The sequence below is a fragment of the Falco rusticolus genome, chromosome 6 (genome assembly GCF_015220075.1).
Source record: "Falco rusticolus isolate bFalRus1 chromosome 6, bFalRus1.pri, whole genome shotgun sequence".
Classification (NCBI taxonomy): domain Eukaryota; kingdom Metazoa; phylum Chordata; class Aves; order Falconiformes; family Falconidae; genus Falco; species Falco rusticolus.
Window position 1 is genome coordinate 15845805 of NC_051192.1, and position 19280 is coordinate 15865084.

A 19280-nucleotide genomic window follows, 5' to 3' on the forward strand; every position below is an offset into this window, starting at 1 on the left:
AATTAAAGGATTAATTAAAGCCCTTAACTGTTTCCAGTATGTCTGATTTTTCCCCCAAAAGAAGGCTTCATTGTATAATGTTTGCATATAATTTACATTCACTATTATTTGCATATTATTTGCATACATTCTGACATTTGTAATTATATATTATTTGCTTCCACACTGCTTGGATGTGATAGAGTCACTTACTATGCGTAGAATTACTGGAGGGGAGCGGAGTTTAGGGGAGGGAGGAATTGTAGTTCTGCAGAGAGGAAAGGAATTATCCTACCACATGAAAGTATCTAAGACTTGATATCAGCTGTGAAGGAAGGGAAGGGTCTCCAAATCATTTCACCAAACCTGGATGTCTCTGCAAGGTATAATTTTTTATTCGGACCCTGAATCACAAGACTTAGGGATCTACCATGTTGATTCACATAAACCACTATTTTGGCCTCTGCAGAAAATACTGTAGTAAATTGCTTTTCCATACCATGGAAGAGGTCAGAAATGCTGATCTGTTGCACTTGATAATGTAAGACCCTCATCCTCAACTGTCTTAAGCCAGAAAAGCTCCTGTGCCGTCAGGCAGAAGCCTAGCTCAGCATGGAATCCATCTGATTACACCTGAAAATGATGCTTATAAACACACCATAGTGTATAAACCAATGCTGGTGAGCATGCTTCTGTGCTTAGAGAACCACGTAGCTCACTGACAAGAATCTGCACCTTATCTCCTTCAACTTGAAGTGAACTGGTTTCTGGTTGTTTGGGTGGGTTTTTTTTCAGATCAAGGTTTCTTACCTTCTCTTCCCCTGCTGATCTGGTCAGAAACCTCATCTTCCTGATGAAGTATTTTTCCTGCAGAGGAATATAAATTTTATCTTGTGCCACCAGGACACCTTGCAACCAAGAATTTTATGGTACAGAGAGGGCATAATAAAGTTCCTCATCTTCCAGCTCAGTAAAGCAAAACACAGGAATTCTCTGAGCAACCAAAGAACATCAACGTTATTATTATCATTCATAAAGAGTAATGTTCATAACAAGCCAGTGATTTAAGGCTGTTTGAAAACAATGCCATGGTGAAGATTTAACTCAGCAAAATGATTTAAAAGAAATTTTAAAAAATCAACAAAAACCAACACAGATTTCACAAAGGAGGAATAGAAGCACTTATTCAAGTCACAATGAGACGAAAGTTGAATACGTTTGTTTTTTCCTCAGAAAAAGGAAGAGATTTATGCACACAAAACTAAAGGCATGATTGGAAGAAATGGGAAAATTCGTATAGATTTGCATATATATATTTATATATATGCATACATACCGATCAGCATTGTTCTAGACACTAAGAACTACATCAGTGCTGGTATATTAAAGAGTCAGAAATCCAATCATCTGGACTGTTAATTGGTAGGCTAATCCCTGAATGCTTTTGGATGTAATCTCAAAGCTGACCTGGTTAGCCATCTAACACTCCCCCAAACAACACTTGGAGAGAGTTTTAGAGGTGTCAGAAGGACTGTTCTCAACAGGCAATTTTAATGCACCCATCCTGTTTTAGAAGCTAAGAAAGGTCAACACTGACATGGCCAGAGTCTACCAGCTGGCTGCAGATCCAAGGGGTTCATTTGTACGTGTGGCCGTCTGGCTCCCTGTGCCAATATGTGTCTGTTTTTCTCTGACCACAGAGACAAAAGACTCAGCTTCCCATTGACTATGAGGCAAAGTCTGCTTTGTCAGTGGTCCACCATCTCACATCACTTCTCTTACACCTCTGCTGCTACCACAGCAACATGCTCTCCGACATCATTCTGATGGTTGGGCATCCTTTCAGACATCTCTCTTTCCTTCTTGTAACCAGCTGAAGGCTGAGGAGCATCCTTCTGGCTGGAGCATCCCGGGACAGCTGGCTGCTGAAGTTGCAGAGAGTCACCAGGAGATGTTCCTCCATATAGCTGTTGGTGACTATCACTTTTCCTAGCTGAAGCAAGGGTGTCTCTGTCACCTGTCTTACGCTGCACAGTGCTCATCTTTCTCACTGGCTTGGGTTCACAGGGCTGCAGGTTCAGCTCCTCCAGTTGTCCTGGGGCACATCCTACTGCTCCAGTTCCTTCCATATCTGTGAAAGCAAGACTTATTTGTGCTTTACAATAATTGTCAGACCCCACCATTGTGTTCCTTACCCTTCGATGCCTTTACTGCATGTTAAAGACATTAATGAAAAAGCAATTATTGTTGGAGAAATAATTACAACTGGCAACAAGTTTTAGTTGACAGAAACAAGTTGTTAAAACCAAACAACCGTGAGCTGTTCCCAGAAATAAATATAAAACAACCAAAACAGCTGGTTTGTTCTTATTGGTACACTAACAGCTTCTAGAACATCTTCCAATGGTTAACAAGTATTTCAGGGAATGCTCAATAATAAAAGTATATAGAATTCAACTGGTTAATAAGCTATGTATTGCTAAGACTGTTAATAAATTTAATACTACACATCTATAAAATATATCAACTCTCTATGAATCAGGCTATAAGGTAAGGTAGAACTTTTGATTTCCAACATTTGAATCCTACTCAAGGCAGAGCCAGTAACCTGCAATGCTGATCAAAAAATTATATTGAAAAAATGCAGAAAAAACAAAATATATACTATACATTTTTCATGTGGAAATTAAAAATGTTTACATCTTAATAAAACAAGCATTTATCAACCACAGAAGCAGAATTGCTTGTAGTGTTACAGCAGATGACTTCTGAGTTGACAGGGTGTGTTATCACCTCAGTGCAAGGTTGGCAGCCTGCTTCATCTGGATGCTGAAAAACATTTGTAAAATTCTTGCAAACCTCTCCCTTCCCCCCTGAAAATAAAATGAAACCAGTCCAGACCCAAACCTTTATACTCATGTGTTAGTGGACACCATCAGCTTCTGTAGTCCCTTCATCAGCATATATTATAGGTCCTTAACACAAATGAACCAAGAAAATGTTACCACTCCTGATTTTTCAGGTTTGTCCTTGAAGTTTAACCCTTAGCAGCCTGTGACATTTAGCCCTGTGGTTCGTCAGACCTTCTGGCCAGATTCATTCTCTTCTCCCTTTTCTGTAATGTATTAATTGGAACTCTATTTGCTGGAATCATTTTCATAGAAACATAGAATCATAGAATGTCTCAGGTTGGAAAAGACCCATAAAGATCATTGAGTCCAGCTCCCTGCTCCTCTCAAGAATACCTAAAACTAAATCATATGTCTAAAAGCATCATCCAGATGCTCCTGGGACTCCTTGAACTCTGACAGGCATGTCAATGACTTTATGCTTGTACTCACTTTTCCTGTTGAAGAGTGCTGGCTTTTATTCAACTTGTACAACCTCTAGCTTTCAATTTCAGGATTGTACCTTTTGGAAGTTCACTGGAAAGTTGTCAGAAAAATTTCAGTAGCCACACATGTTTCTGTGTGCAACAGTTTTCCTTCTTGAGATTCCTTTAACATTAGATAGCTGGCTGTTTTAAAGTACAAATTACATACATCGCTGGGTTCAGTTTTCTGCTTTATAGACATAAACAAGATGATCAGGTCATGATCCCCTATACCAAAGCTTCATTTAGTTCCTGATATGTATTGATCATCTTCAAAGGTGCCATTTTCAACTGTGAAAAATAGGCCTTTTCAAATGAGTTTGAATTAATGGAGGAAGCTAAATATTTTCTAGATATAAGCCGTTTCAAGGATGAAATACTGCCTTGAGATTTATATGACATAGTAATCTAAAATATCCTGATTTTTTAAAATTAAATACAAACTATTCAGTATCATTAAAGCACACGATTAACTGGATTAAGTACCAGCTAACAGACAGAGCTCAAGCCGTGATAATATATGGGAGACAATTCTCAGAGGTGGGGGTGCCTGGCAGTACTGGACACAACCACTAAAACAGAAGATGTTCAGTGTTTCCACCAGTGATTTGGAATTAAAACTAAAATTTATTCCAATGAAATTTTGTAAAAGGTGGAGAAAATGACAAACTTTTAGAAAGGAAGGAGGAGCCGACTGGAGCAATCTAGGAGCAAGGGATGCACACCCTATTTGCAGAATGGACAGCCTCTTCAGGAATGCAACAGCAGTTTCTGGGTAATGGTGGCCAAGGAGTTCAGGATAAGGATCAATCAGGTACACTACCTGAAAGGACTGGAAGTTGAAGTTAGGAAATATGAGCTGTTAGAGGATACAGCTTTTCAATGGTGAAGGTGATGAACCAGCCAAATAAATTGCAAAAAGAAAAAAGAAACACTATGTTCACCTCCAGGTGCCGCTCTGTTAGCCTTGTGTTAGTCAATCAAAAGTTATTTAATTCAAGAGAGAGATAATTATGTGAATCTGAGGAGATTTTTTGTTACACCAAGGTCAGACAAGGCAATATCTTGATCCCTTCTCCCCTGCAGTACTGCACATCTACGCATACAGCTTTCTTCTTCATCTCCATCCTCAGCTACTTGTTCTGGGACAACAACCAGGGCCCTGACCTTCGTTGGACTCCACACTGTATAAGCACCTACCAAACAGAAAAACTCTGCCTTGCAAGACTTACTGTAGTGATTAATAACAAAGTCTCCGAACACTTAATTGCATTAGAAAAGTGGGATTTCTTATGGGGGCAACAGCTACAAAGCAAAAACTAAACAAAAAGGGCTGCAGCTCTGATTTCCTCTCTCTCTCTCTCCAAAGCCAACAGTACTTTAAATAAGGGGAAATCAAACATTAAACATTTCCAAGTCATATGTATTAAATTCACTTAAGATATTGTTACCCTTGTTTAGATTTGAACATTATCGGGGAATCTTTTTTTTTTTTTCTTGCAACTATTCCTAAAAGACTTTAAGTGGCTGGATTGCCTTTTTCTGACAAAAAAAAATCTTTCCATGAATTATTTACACGACGGCTCCAATCAACGCTATACCTGTCAGCCTCCCCAGCCAAAATGAAAGTTCACTATGTAAAGGTGCCAAGGGAGAATGGCAGCCTCCCACTGCGAGTTTATAGACAGAACTAAGTCAGCACGCATTATGTGTCAGAGCCGACATCAGACAGAATCAGATCCTTTGATCTCAGACCTCCACAGGAAGCTTAGATCTCAGACAAATTAGATAAAAAATGAATTTATAGCAGATATGTATCCTAAGGCACACAGCTGAACGCTGTGTTTTGGAGGAGTACAGCAAATATCAAAACACATAAACTGCAGAATTTCCTCTCTCCTTCTCCCTCTCCCTCTGCTTTTGTGATGGATGCTAATTAAAAGGAGATAAAACTTCAGCTCCTCTCTTCCTGCCTCTTATGTAATCCACAGGCTTTGGGAAGGAGGAGGAAGAAGAAATTCCCAAAACAGAATAAACGGGTGGTTCAGCGGGGTTATTCGAATGCCCTTAGATCTGTGCTGTTGGCAGGTGAGACAAAAAAAAAAACCAACAAAAAACAACCGCACCACCCAGTCCTGTAAGAACATTTCACACTTGCAGAGAGTGGAGCCAGTGCTTTGTGCTGCCAGCCACAGGCCCCTGAGGCTGTCTGCGTTTCCATGACCTCAGAAGAAGTCGTGTTTGATCAGCAGATGATGAAAAGACAAGTCTCGAGGAGGTGTGCGGAAAACGGGTGTTTGTGGCAGGTCCCTGGAGAGTAAAGGGGGTCACTGAGTAGGGTGGGTGGGAATGGAGCTGCTGTGGGGTGCTGGCTTGGGCTCACTGCTCAGAAAGCATGGCATGAAGGTCCAGTGAGTGGTTCAAGGTAACACAGACCATGTAAATGAGCCCTGCTTGGTTTTTTTCTACCTCCAGCATACCTCACTGCAGTCCTCCACAGACTGCAAATCCCTCCAGAGCTTTGGGAATGCTGGTCGCTGTCCTGCTCCAAAAACACTAGGTGAAGTCATGGACTCACTGAGGGCAAGAGGGATTATGCTGCTCCCTTCAGTGCAGCCAAGGTTTCACACTGCATGTATAAAAGGAGATAAAATGACATATAGAAAAATACCAAGGAGGACAAGGAGGTAATAAAGTGATAGACCTTCTGAGAAGAACTATGTCACTGATCCTATACAAACCTATAGTTTAACAGACCTAAAATGACTCTCAGTACTCAACTGTTTAAAAAATTGAATTATTGTGGAACTACACTCTCACCTCCTGCTATAGGCACACCACTTCTATTTTCTCCTTGATTGTAGCAAGGCTGGATGTGAGCTGCATGAGGCTGCACTTGTTTACGGGGTCCCTTGGTACTGGCCTGCTGTACATCAGCCTGTTCCATCCTTGTTGCTGTAATGAAACATACAGTCACATCACTCTCAGTCCATCCTCAGCTCAGCAGCAATTATTAATTCAAGCAACAATATATTGCTGGGGAATTAACAGGTAACCTAGAAGTGTTCTTTCTGCCCCAAAGTGGAATGTTCATACCATCTCACATTTTGCTGTTAGGATTCCCCCTGTTGTCTTGGGTAGAACCCTTCCTTATGTTATTACCATGTTCAGTAATACTAGAAATTCAGACCTTATTGCAGTTAGTGCTCATGGTGCAGTTTAGAAGAAAGACCCTTTAGCCTGGATTTGCAAACTTACTTGCAAGCAAAACTTTTGAAAAACTAGTAAAAAGGTCTTGAAACGAGTGGAGATGTCTTACTAGCTTGGATGTGCATTTACTCCTCCGCTACTCGTTACCTGTACATTTGGCTAGGTCCCAGCTTCAGTTAGCATATCTGAAAGGCCAAGTTATTAATAACTTTCAACATATCCAGCACTTTGAGGAGGCTGTTTGGCAATCAAACCACCAACAGTTACAGTCACAGTTACATCTTTTTATCTTCAGTTCTTCTCTTACACAAATAACTTTATGCCTTCTGCAGTGAGAAAGCCTCCTTGTGGTCGCTGTATTTGTTTTAAGATCAATGCTAAAAAGGAAACAACCCTAAGGTAAATTAGTAGAGGTGTGGATTTGCTTGGGGGAGAGCTCCAGAGAAGCTGAAGCCCTCCCACTATTGCTTTGACTCCTGTGATGCTGATGGTGTGATGTGAGCATGGCCGTGCTGCTGCCTCTCTGACATCCACACTGCAGCTGTGTCTGGTCCCTGGTCAGCTCCAAGGCTTTGCATAACCTCACCACAGCAAGATATTTTGCTTTGTCATCCTTCATCAGGACAATGCAGTGCTTGGATGGATCACTGAAATCATAGTGAATATTTCCTCCATTTCTCAGTTCCTTGCCTGCACTATAGAAATCGGATTTTCATCATTTTCACATACAGTTAGTACTTTTTCCATCCAGGACTCAGGCAACAGATAGGCACAAACCTGTGTAAATGTGAACTACAAACCATACTGCTAATGACTGAACTTCTCAGGGCTGTCTTTGAGTGCCATCATCTGAATCTGGTTGTGGCCACTCAGAAGATTTGTTAAATACAATCGAGAGTCTGTAAGTATATATTTTAGTGGGTATTTCCAACTTACTGTTGCTTTTGCTCTTCTTGAACCAGCAGAGTGCAAGAGCGAGGATGAATGCAGATGCTGCTGAACTCAGTATGACAACAAGGATCATGCTGGCCTTTGCTCCCATGGGGACAGGGAAGATGGTAAAAGGCTGAGACAGCACAGTAAACTTAGCCCCTGAGAATTCAAAGCAGTCAGAGTTTATTATGAAAGCAAGAACACTGGTTTCACAGCTAAAACACCATGTTGTAGCCTTTCAACATTGACGCTGCTGTTAAAAATGTATGCAGGAACAACCCGTAAGTCTGTCTGTCTCCAGATCCAACGTTAGCCAACAATATTTATTTAGGACTGAGTACCAGGACAAACCAAATACGTAACAATACTCCTCCAACGTATGTTTCAAGCTTTCAGTGCTTCCTGAAGCAGATGGCAGTCTCTTTGTGTTTAACAATTCTTAACATTTCTTCCATGTATTTGTTTAGCTGACTACCAAACCCCAAAAATACATTCACAAAACATCTGTTTCTGAGGACAAACAGATCAGGCCCAGACAGAAAACATGCTCATTCTGCCTAGCAAGGCAGAGAAATGGTTTGCAACAAGAAAGGTGCTAAGTCATGCAGTTTTTACAGGCTATACCCGATTCATACCAGTATAAGTTATGGGGAACCTAGAAACATTCGCTAGCGTTAAGCTTAAGTCCATGATGCAGAAAACTCCTGGCAAACTTGCTAACATTTCCATTGTGCAGAATGAGCATTATAAATAAAAAATGTCAGTGTTAACATGGCAAGTGTTTAGTGTCTTGATGTACACAATGCTTTTCACCCAAAGAACCCAAAGTTTTCTGTAAAAGAAGTCAGAATCAAGCCAGCCACTACTCCTAGTTTCTGTGGTCAGGAGTTCATTTGATCTCAGCATCTCAGCACCTCCAAGGACTGGAAGATGCCTAATACTGCCATTTTAAAAAATCAGAAATATGGAGAGCTTTTGGTTCCCTGAGTCACTTCCAAAAAGCATGTTGAATGGAAATGTGCCTGGGAAGAACAGGAGTTTACAAAACTGGCCCTGACACTCCATAGACCAATTTGAAGGATGTGGATTAGCACATCAACTCATTACCTGTCTTACTACTACCTGACTCCTTATGATTCCCAACCCCACAATCCTAATCCTTTTGACAGATGGATATTTCTTTTACATGTTTGAGTTGCACTTTTAGTAAAAATGTAGAAACCTTTTTTCCTTCAAGTCATTAAAAAAAAATTCAGAAACACTGTCAGATGGAGGCTTGGAGACTAGGGTGAGTAGCTGTAAGTACTTCTATCTGAAACTAATTAGATTTGTGTCAACGTTGTCCACTTGAACAAATCAGAGCTTCATCAGAACAATGTGGGAAGCATGTTCCAATTGGGAAAAATTTGCCTGCAAGTACAAACACATATGAATTTCAGTTGAGAAGTAATCTCACAGATATCAAGGACTCTACACAGGTGCTTAAAGGTGCTTTGCACTACTCTAGTAGTTTGGAGTAGACTGCTATTGGTTTAAATGGAAAGTGGATATATCAGGCCCATTGGGATCTATATCAGTTAAATGAATATTACTGTAAAACAAGGAGCAAGACTATGCAATGTTGTTATGAATAGTCTGCTCTCCCCAGGAGCTACCACTGAAACATTTGGGATTATTGCATTCAGTGTCAGCTGCATCTTCTGAGCTGTCTCCAAACAGCAAACTGTGCCAGGGTACACATAGAAACCTAGTGATGAAAGCGTATCCCAAACATCTACTATTTGATTGTTTAATTTTTGTTTGTTTACCTCAAAAATAAGCAAGTATCTTCAATAAGAACCTGGCAGTATAAAAGCCTTTATACTGTCTCCAGCACAGTTCCCAATTACAAACAAGCAAAGGGAATTGCTTCTTTGGAGTGTACTTTTGCAATGTGTATTAGAAGTGTACAGTACTCTGATTTACAGAGGTGATACCTACATGGAGGCATCAGCCATCCGCATTGCAAGCTGTAAATATCTCTTTGCAACTCTCTGACGGGCTAAATCTTTCAGAAAAGGGATCTCCTTTTGATCTTTGTTCAGAGGAAAGATTTTTATGACCTCCCTGAAACAGCTTTCTAAACACATTTCATTAAGCTGCACTTCCTACTAAAGAGTCGGATCCTCTGAGGTGCTCGATTCCCATCTGCTGTCACTGAAGTGAAGGCAATGGGAGCTGTGGGTGTCTGGCAGCATGCGCCCTCAAAATGAGCATATGTGCCCCTTAAAACAGGAATGTGTGCCTCCTTTAAAACCCACCTCCAAGCACCTCCTGCAGCCCAGTTCTCCGGATTTTTTGGGCTATAAATCCCATCCCATTCCATTGTGTCTACCACGTTGTACAGTACCACCCACAAGTGTATTGACGTCCATTCAAAAGCAGTTTGATCTGCTCTCACTATTCCTACCTTTTAAGATCAGCTGTTCAGAAAAATACAGTCTAAATGTTAGTAACCTTCTTCCAATTTTATAGCTCAAATTTTTTTCATTAGCTACTTCCAACTGGCCACTTCACCAGTCTGATGTATTTCCCTCTCTGGGTTTTTTTTTTTTTTTTCTGGCTGAAAAAAAGCCATGCTTTCTTGGAGTTATCTAATTAAAAATGCTCAGTCTGTACCTATCCTATTTTGCGATCATCTCCGAACATGCGTAAACGAAGTTATGTTCAGCACTTCAAAGGAGTACTCATCAGGGTTTCATGCAGTGGCATACACATTGCCTTACCTTTCCTGGAAAAATTTCTATCTGTGCTTCCTCGGCTTCATTCCACCTGATGGGTCTCATTTTATATATATGAGATATTTATATCTGCATCTATCTAGATATATATATATAGATAGATATGTATGTGTATGTGTATGCACTACCAGAATAGAGACTTTACGTTTAGTCTTAGAACACCTATATCTTAATATGTCTTTGGACTACACACCAGACAGCATGTTTCTGCTTCTCCATTTACTTGCCTCAACAGTCATTCTGAGACAAGAAACCAGCACTTTGACCCCTATATACATTCAAAGCCCCATTTGTAGACACATTCAGGCTCCCAAACAGCTGGACAGGTGCTTCTCTTGTGCAGCTGCCCTGAGGCTTTTACAAGCCAGAGTTCACTCCGTGACTTATCCCCAAGGTGCCAAATGCCCCTCAGTTGGTATTTCTAAGGAGATGTAGGCACACCTGCCTTGTCAACATTACTGGGCTGCTCAGGGGCCTTACAGGGGCAGGTACAAGCTGCATAACCTGTTGCACCCATAAAGATGACCAGGTGCAGACAAACGGTCGGTGAAAGGCACTATGAAAATAGCTGGGAGCACAGATGGAAATTGTCTGAATGCAAACAGGAAAAAAAGAGGGAATAAGAAGACTCAGTTTAAAGGAAAAAGTTTGCTCTTGTCAGCTTATCTGACCTTTAGTACCTGGTTCCTACATGGGATATATAGCTAAGGAATCCGGGGAGATAGAGGCACCCTTCTCTGGCAATGCTTCTCTCTACTGACTCATCTTGATTTTGGGGATCTTGCATGAATAGCACAGGAATCACCCAGCTCTCTTGCTGCCTGGGTGACGCCAGCTTGGATGTGTAACAGGAGTCAGGCTGTTTAGAGGTTTGGCATTGCTCCACTCATTCAAACAAAGCTTAGCTCCCTTTTTATAAATTCAGACCACCTGTAGCAGGGTTTTGAGTTCAGTTACCAAATCAAAAAACCATGCAGAAAACAGAGCTTACCTGGAGGTGATGTGACAGTGAACACAAGTTTCCAGTTTGTACCTGAGCTGGAGACAGCCAGACTGGAAAAGCTTGCACATCCATCTATGACCTGCACTTGGGTAAGCCCTGTAGAGTAACATAAAAATTACATTGCAATTAAGACTCCCCAGACAAGTACCACCTCAGCCCCTCAGAGAGCCCTTGTAGCTTTAAGGGGACTTTGGAAAGACTAAATTCAGTGCCCTTCCTAATTGTAAACATTTTGTCTAACCCCAGAAATTTCATATGGGGTAAGGTCTCCAGAGGTACTTGAGCACCAATATCCTGATAGATTGGACGACTTTAGCTTTTGAAGTTCGGTTCTTTGAGTTAATTGTGAAATGGCATTTACTGTACGTATCCATGTTGTAGGAGTACAACATGAATACAGATGTTAAGGGGATCAAGCAAAGGTAAGAGGTGTTACACAGGTGCACTAGAAAGTTCCAGGCACTCATCTTTTTGATTTAACCCATGTCTTGTGTGACTAAGCGTGTCACCAAGGTTAGGACAGTATTAGCGAGAGACTATTTTCTGTCCTAAAGGGATGGTCTCAAGGAGCCAGCCCCTGCAGCAAAGGGAAAAGAGCTGACTGTTTTAACTTTTTTTCTGATTTGTAGGTATTTCACCTCATCATTTGGGCATATCCCTCCTGTCCTACTGTTAAATCACTTTGAACTTTTCTCCAGCCCTGTCAGATGCTTTGAAAGGGATCTGGCCATGAAAAATGTCTGTGACGACTGTGATCGTACAGGGACACTTTCAGCAAGAAACCTGGCAGAGGAAAGCTCCAGGGGGGGTATTAAAATGAAACCCAGGAGACCTCGTTTCTCCATCACTTTACTTCTTGTTCAAAGCTATCAGGGAATGCATTCCAACCCAACATTTACACTTGCCGTGGCTGTTATTTTTGTAGGCTCTTTTTAAAAGTTCTGATTTACTTTGCAACTAGATCTCCATTTTATTGTGTGTATCTTTGAGCACCAGCCAAGTCCTGGCCTTTCAGCAATGCTGACCAGGTCTGGGCTTCATTCAGACTCTTGGGGTGAGAGGGGTAAAATCTTAAAGACTGACAAATTTCAAAATGTTGGTTCAGGTGGGGGTGAGAAGTCAGAACTTCCTTAGGATGCTGGACTTGCTCCAATGATCACAAACACAGATTTTGCCTGCTCAGAGACAACACATAATAACTATTTGCTTTATGAAGCAGGTGGTTTGACATTTTATTGCAGCTAAGCATCACAGGTGAAGGTACATAAAGCCTGAATATGAGGAGGACATTTCTGCTCTGCCACTCTCATGCCCAGGATATTGAACAAAGTGGTGAGGTAGCAAACATCTTCATGAGACATTTTGCGATCACAGATGCATGGGAGCGTTCAGCAGGTGGGGACAATGCTTTTGATGGTAGGCAAGACTGCAGGACACTTTCTCTTTGGTTTTATCCCATTTTTCATGCTTACACCTATGTGATACAAACTAAACAGTGCCAGGATCTATTCTTTGGTACTGAAGAACCAGCATGTCCTGGCTCTTCAACTCTTACAGACTCCAAACAGAGATGCTGCAATGCAAACTGCCTACTGAGATTACTTCCTTGCTGTGTTGACTTCTAAACTATGGCCAGAAATTGCCTGAGACAAGGTTGTGGGCAAAAGCATGCCACATTTTAATGATTTAGCAACAGAAATTTTGGTTTCCCCTCTCCATGATCTGGTACTGTTTAACTTACTAATATCCCAGTTAGTTTTGACCACATAGATGTTTTCCTATTTTTGTACAGCCTCTAGCACACCAAAGCCCCAATTTAATTGTGAGTCTCCAGGACCAGCTGTGAGGTATAAATAAGCAGTAATTTACACTGTGAAGAGACCTGGTGGAGATGTGGGAATCTACATTTCTCTAATTGCTCCAGCCTGATCCTGGCTCATCTATTTATCTACTATGCATATGATCCTCCTTATGACAGTATCTGCCCGGACTACCAAGACTTTTCTTGGCTCTGACACTCACTGTAACACTGCTTTTATAGACGGTCCTGTCAGCTGTATTCGAATACTCTATAATTGCCATTTCCAGTCTATGATGAAGCCTGGAGTACTGTACTGTACTTCTCAGTACTGAGACTATCTCAGCTTTCTGGCACATATGCTTCAAAGCTCAGAATATTACAGATATATATGGGAGTCTTCACAAAGAACTCTCAGGCAAGCTGGTATTTAACGTAGAAGCAAGCTAATTTGGAGCTAAACTACTTTCCATGAGGCAGTTTGGCTGCTGTCAGATGAAGCAGCCTCAGTGTGCTAGACGGGACCCATTTCGATTAAATGCTGCTTTCATATGCTTCAAAAGACGAGTGCAATAAGGACGTTTGTCAAAGGAAAAACTGCAGCAAACTATTACATGCAGAACATCTGTACTATGCAGTTCTTTCTGTGCTGGAGTTTATTGACTATTAATTTGATGCATGTATCTTTTAAAGAATGTGAAGTGCATTTCTCTTCAATGACTTTTTTTTCTCCTCTTTTTCTCCTTCTCCCTCTCTTTCTTTCATTCTTTTTATCTTTCTTTCTTCTCTTTCTTTTCCTTTCGTCTTCTCATTCTTTTCTCTTCCTTAACTCCCTCCTTCCTTTCTCCCTTCCTCCCTTCCTTTCTCCCACTGTTAACCAGTAGCTGATCCAATAATCTGTGGTTCATCTAGACCCATGTTCCTAAACCTATGAGGTGTACCACTCTGAAAAGGCAGGAAAAACAGCAGAAAAGGCCAAAGGATTTTTCTAACCTGTAAATATGGGACTATGATGAGGCAGGAAGAATTTCTAATTCACAGAAACACAGACTAAAAGTGTGAGAAGCTCTGATCTACAGCATGATTACCACTTATCTTCTCCAAATATGAACTTTCCAAGACAAAGCTAACACACAAATGGCTTTACTGCCAACAAAATACTTTATTGTAGTAGTAGGGAGACTCACTTTTCAATGTGTGTGGTTTTTGCTTACATTTAGAGATGTTAGCAATGAAAATTAAGATGCTTTATAATCAATATTATTTCCACTTTCTAGTTTACAAGCATATGATCGGTCTACAGGATTTTAGTTTAGCACTGTACTTAAACAAAGTTCTATATCTAAGCATGTTCACAGCCACAACAACCTCAAGGGAAATACAGCTTTAAAGTTAACCATGAGTTCAGATCTTTCGGCAGATGAAGACCAGAAGGGAAGCATTTTGATCCCTTGTGACAAGCATTTTACTTTAAAGTATGCTAATTGCAAACACTGGGCAGTTGTTTTTCTCTGTACTTGGCCAGATCCTTTGCTGGGACAAACAGGATGTCATTGATTCTAAGGAAATTGCCCCAATTAACATTAGCTGAAAATCAAGTATTAGGATTTCTAATCCTTCATTCTTTTTTTTTTTTTGTTTATCTAAGATGTGTCTTTGAAAGATGAACTACTAGATATACCACTTTAAGTTGCCAGAGCATGAAAATATTTGGTATAAACTTCTCTTTCTTTGGCGTATGACTGGGCAGTTCACCAAACTCCTACTGCAACCCCCTTTTCAGCACAAAGACAAGTTTTCAAATTGAGTATTTCACAAGGACAGCTCCTAAATTTATCACCATCATTCTGCATAGCTTCTTTGCCATAACCCTTCCTATAAGAAGACACATCCAAACCTTTTAGCACAGCCTTGGAGGATCCCTTGAGGTGAGCTGATACAACCCAGGGTTCGGAGGGAGGCCCCAGTTTGTCAACTCTTTGACCCTTGGAGGAAGAACAAAAGAGAAGAATTAAGGTCTTGTCTCCTCAACATGAGGAAAGAAAGTTTTGATGGTTTTAACTGCAATAATTTTTTAATGACCAGTGTGAGGGTAGTTTGCTTCTACATGTCACTTGTCTGTTAGAGATGTCACAAAGCTCACCACAACACTTTAAAATGAGCTTAAGCTCAGAGGAACCAGTTCTTGAAGCTTCAGGTCTGTTTCAGTAAAGTCTGGCAAGGTTTGCTGCTTCACATGAAGTATCTAGGGTCACGTTCACATCACCTCGGAGAGGCAACTGGTTTTGACACTGTGGTTTCTGTGGCATCTGTCCTGGTTTTGGCTGGAATGGAGTTATTTTTCTTCTGAGTAGCTGCTGTAGTGCTGTGGTTTGGATTTGGTGTGAGGAAAATGTTGATAGCACACTGATGGTTTTTGTTGTTACCAGGTAATGTTTCTAATAAGTCAAGGACTTTTCAGTTTCTCAGGCCCTGCCAGTGAGAGGGCTGGAGGGGCATGGGAAACTGGGAGGGGACACAGCCAGGACAGCTGATCCCAACCCCCCAAAGGGATATTCCACACCGCAGAATGTCATGCTTAGTATATAAACTGGGGGGAGCTGGCTGGGGCTTGCTGGCCCCTGCTCGGGGACTGGCTGAGCACCAGTCAGTGGGTGGTGAGTGGTTGTATTGTGCATCACTTAGGTTTTTTTCCCTCCTTCCCTTTGGATTTTAATCCTTGCCCCTTCTCCCTCCTTTTCATTGCAATTGTTGTTGTTATTATTATTGTTATTAGTAGTATTATTTTATTTTATTTCAATTATTAAATTGTTCTTGTCTCAACCCTCAGGTTTCACCCTTCTCTGGATTCTCCTCCCCATCACTTGGTGGACAGTGGGGCAGTGAGGGGGAAAGTGGGCAAGTGATTGTGTGGTGTTTAGTTGCCAGTTGGGGTTAAACCACAACAGTATCTAAGTTCACAGAGTCACAGCATGGCTGAGGTTGGATGGGACCTCCGGAGGTCATTTAGTCCAACCCTCTGCTGAAGCAGGGCCACGTAGAAGGGGTTGCCCAGGACAACCTCCTCAGGTTCAAGGAAACTGAGTAGGTTTGTTCTGTTTAGTCAGGCTGAGGATTAAAGTCCTCGTAAACTCAGTGAAAGAAACCAATCTTGACACCTAAATTATCCAGCCATAGTAGATTCAGGCTCTGGACTTCATAGGCTATGTGTATATAAGACCATTAGCTTTCAGGTTTCTTTATTTTTTGAGGGAGCTACCAGTTCTCAAGTCCAGTGGCAAATCTGAAACACGTCTGAATAAGGACATAAAACTCCAGGGAAGATTCTATTGCCTAGATGTAAGTTTTGTGTGGCATTTCAGGTAGCCAACTATGACATCCAGTGGAGTTGTCTTGTGGAAAGGTCTTACCTTCCTGCAGAAGCTGGAGGCCAAATAACATCTCCCATGGCCTACAATGCAACAAAATGCCTGTGTGCAGGGAATGGAGCTGAGACAGAAAGAAGCTGAAAGTTTTATGCCTCAAAGTTGTAAAATCAGTCTCATGACTAGTGGCTATTGATCTGGTTTTACTGTAAAGGAACTTTGTATCCAGAAATAATGCCCACAAAGCTGCCCAAGCCTAGATTTGACACCTTGCTTTAGGGTTACCACTGTAACATTGTCGTTCCTGGGATTAGTTATTCTGCAGCTATACTTTTGCCTGGCCAGCAAAATGGGAATGACTCCATAATAGAAAATAGCCAGAAAACTGTGAAGAGGACATGAAAATATAAAGAAAATAGAAACATAGCACAAAGACATGCTATGCAGATTTCATCGGAATCTAGTACAAAGACCCACCAACATCTAAGGACTCATTGGACCTAATTTGCTGCTTCCAGGACTTGTGTTACCACCTCTGGCAGTGCTAAAGCACATCACATAGAAGTCCAAGCTTGTTTTAAACACGGCGTTCTCTATACAGTACTGCTCTGCATGCTGTGGACTGGCTTGGGCAGTACAGGACCCCTCATTATACCTGATATTGCCAGCCTTCATGATTGTGTTGCTGTTTCTACATTCCTTGATGATATCCTCTAAACTTTAGAAGGTGAAATCAGAAAACTGCACACAATGATTTCTACAGCATGAATCTAAGAATCGCAGAAAAAAAGCTGAGAAATGTGAACAGAGACCATCCTGGAAGATGTTCCCAGAATGCCAAAGACTGTTTATTTATAGAGCTGTCCTATACCATATGTAGGTCTGTCTCATAGCTTTTGGATTGCTTGGAAATGTCAAAATTGTGTAGATTTAATAGAAGCATCCATCCACAGAGGGGCAGATCCTACCTTCTTGTCCAGGAAAATGATTTTTGGCTGTACGGGAAGCTGCTTCTCGATTTCTCCGTCTGAGGGCTGCACCTGAACTGAGATGTTGTAAGGTCTCACGTACAAGCATGTTTCCGGATGTTGTCTGCTTCCATTTCTTTCACATGAAAAGGAATGTGGGGCAAAAAAAATCAGAAAATTAATGTTACGAAAACACCCAGTGCTAGTCCCAGAGATACTTCACACCTGACCTAGGAATGACATTTTACTTTCTGTTCAGGAGATTTTCTACTTTAGTAAGGCAGGTGTTTGTTAGGAATGGGAGGGAGCACTACACCAAACAATACTGATTTATCTTATCATAGCACTTTGATTCCTTGGGTGAGAGCAGTATGTATGGAAATATGAAGCAGGCATCACTTCAAGCAGACAGCAGCACCTAGGTAATGAAAAATCCTTTTGTTTTAATCCCCGGGTTACAGATGGAAAGGTGAGAAAAGAACAAAATAAGTTAATTTTATCCTCACTATTACATTGGAAGTATGTGGCAGAGACAAGGATTTTATGGATTCATAAAACCCCAAAGTCTTCATTGCAGTGCACTGATAACAGTGAAGGCTGCAAATGCCTCCTGTCCGGCAGAAAGATTTCCAGTTAACACCACTGATCTCCTCTAAGAACAAAGTTTCAGTTCCACTACCCAAGCACAGCACTTACAGGGCTTTATTGTATTTCTTTATCCTGCCACACCTGTGTTCTTACCCTTCATTATCTGCAAAGTCTGCATGCTGGAATATAGCAGTATACAGACACCCCATTGAAAGGCATTGGTTTTTCCAAGACTGAAATTTAAATTAGAGCATCCCAGGAGAGGGCTTTTGCATTTGAATAAAGAATCAACACTTTATTCTGAGCCTATATCATTTCATTCCCCCTCCCAGTGCTTTGTGTCATTTGGTATCTCTCATATATATATAATTTATATATATATAAAACCCTCTAATCTGCAATTGCAGTGAAGCGGCTGGGGGTTTGGTATTGTCTTGAAATGAAAGTAGAAACGCTATTCATTCATCTCGAGTTTTTGCTTAAAGGTGTTTACAAACAGAAGATAAATGGAGCCTAAGTTTCCTTTGGTTTAACTTAGTTTTCTGGTTTGGGTTCTGGTTTTTAGGGGTTTATTTTCAGGGTGTTACTATGCGTTACAAACCAGAAACTGTTTATACTGCAGTTGATGGGAAATACTGGTCCAAACCACAGACACTGGGAAGATCAGCTTAAGGCTTTAAGGATACCTGCAGTCTGAAGACTGAGCTCAGGGATTTAAGTTTCAGTTGTTACCCTGGTTCTTTTCCTTTTTTGTGAGCAGAAGAGTCTGAAAGGCAGTGTTATGTTTGAAATTCATGTCATCAGCACCAATGCATTCGTCTGTACTCTTATCCAGCTCCTTCCATCAGTACGCATCTAGTACTGTGGCTGAAACTCACTGCAGGAACAATACACCAAGTCACACCTGTTTTGATGGCAGAGTTCTGCACTGTCTGTGGGCTCCCTGGCTCCAGCTCAGTCCAGACAAGTTTGGGTCAGTCTCGGCATGGCTTCTGTAAGCCCAAAATATTTTTATCTCTCTCTCCAGCTTCTTTAAAAACCACCAACAAACAGGAAAAAATTTGTCATGAAATGCCCTGAACTCCACCCCCCACACCCTACATGGTAAAACTGCACTCAGATCTCAGACTTAAAGGAAGGCTGCTGTAAAATGTGGGTGTAGAAAGTAGTTCCCACTCCCTAGGGTGAGCAGCGGCAAAGAAAACAAACCAAATCAAACCAACAATATACGCATGCTTAAACATTAATGTCTCTTTGCAGGTGATTTGAATCCAGCTAACACA

General features: G+C 41.2%; 1 protein-coding gene across 3 annotated transcripts in view; it reads right to left on the minus strand.

Annotated features, from left to right (window-relative positions):
• Positions 1-971: 971 nt before the first annotated feature.
• Positions 972-19280, minus strand: part of PKHD1 (PKHD1 ciliary IPT domain containing fibrocystin/polyductin) — a 278509-nt gene continuing 260200 nt past the window's right edge. For all 3 annotated transcript variants that reach the window (XM_037391751.1, XM_037391752.1, XM_037391750.1), the window contains 6 exons: positions 17410-17545; positions 14974-15061; positions 11267-11374; positions 7499-7654; positions 6173-6307; positions 972-2110 (listed from right to left, as the gene is read on the minus strand). In XM_037391751.1, coding sequence (XP_037247648.1) covers positions 1758-2110; positions 6173-6307; positions 7499-7654; positions 11267-11374; positions 14974-15061; positions 17410-17545 — 976 coding nt within the window. In that variant the 3' untranslated portion in view covers positions 972-1757. The remainder of the gene's footprint in view (positions 2111-6172; positions 6308-7498; positions 7655-11266; positions 11375-14973; positions 15062-17409; positions 17546-19280) is intronic.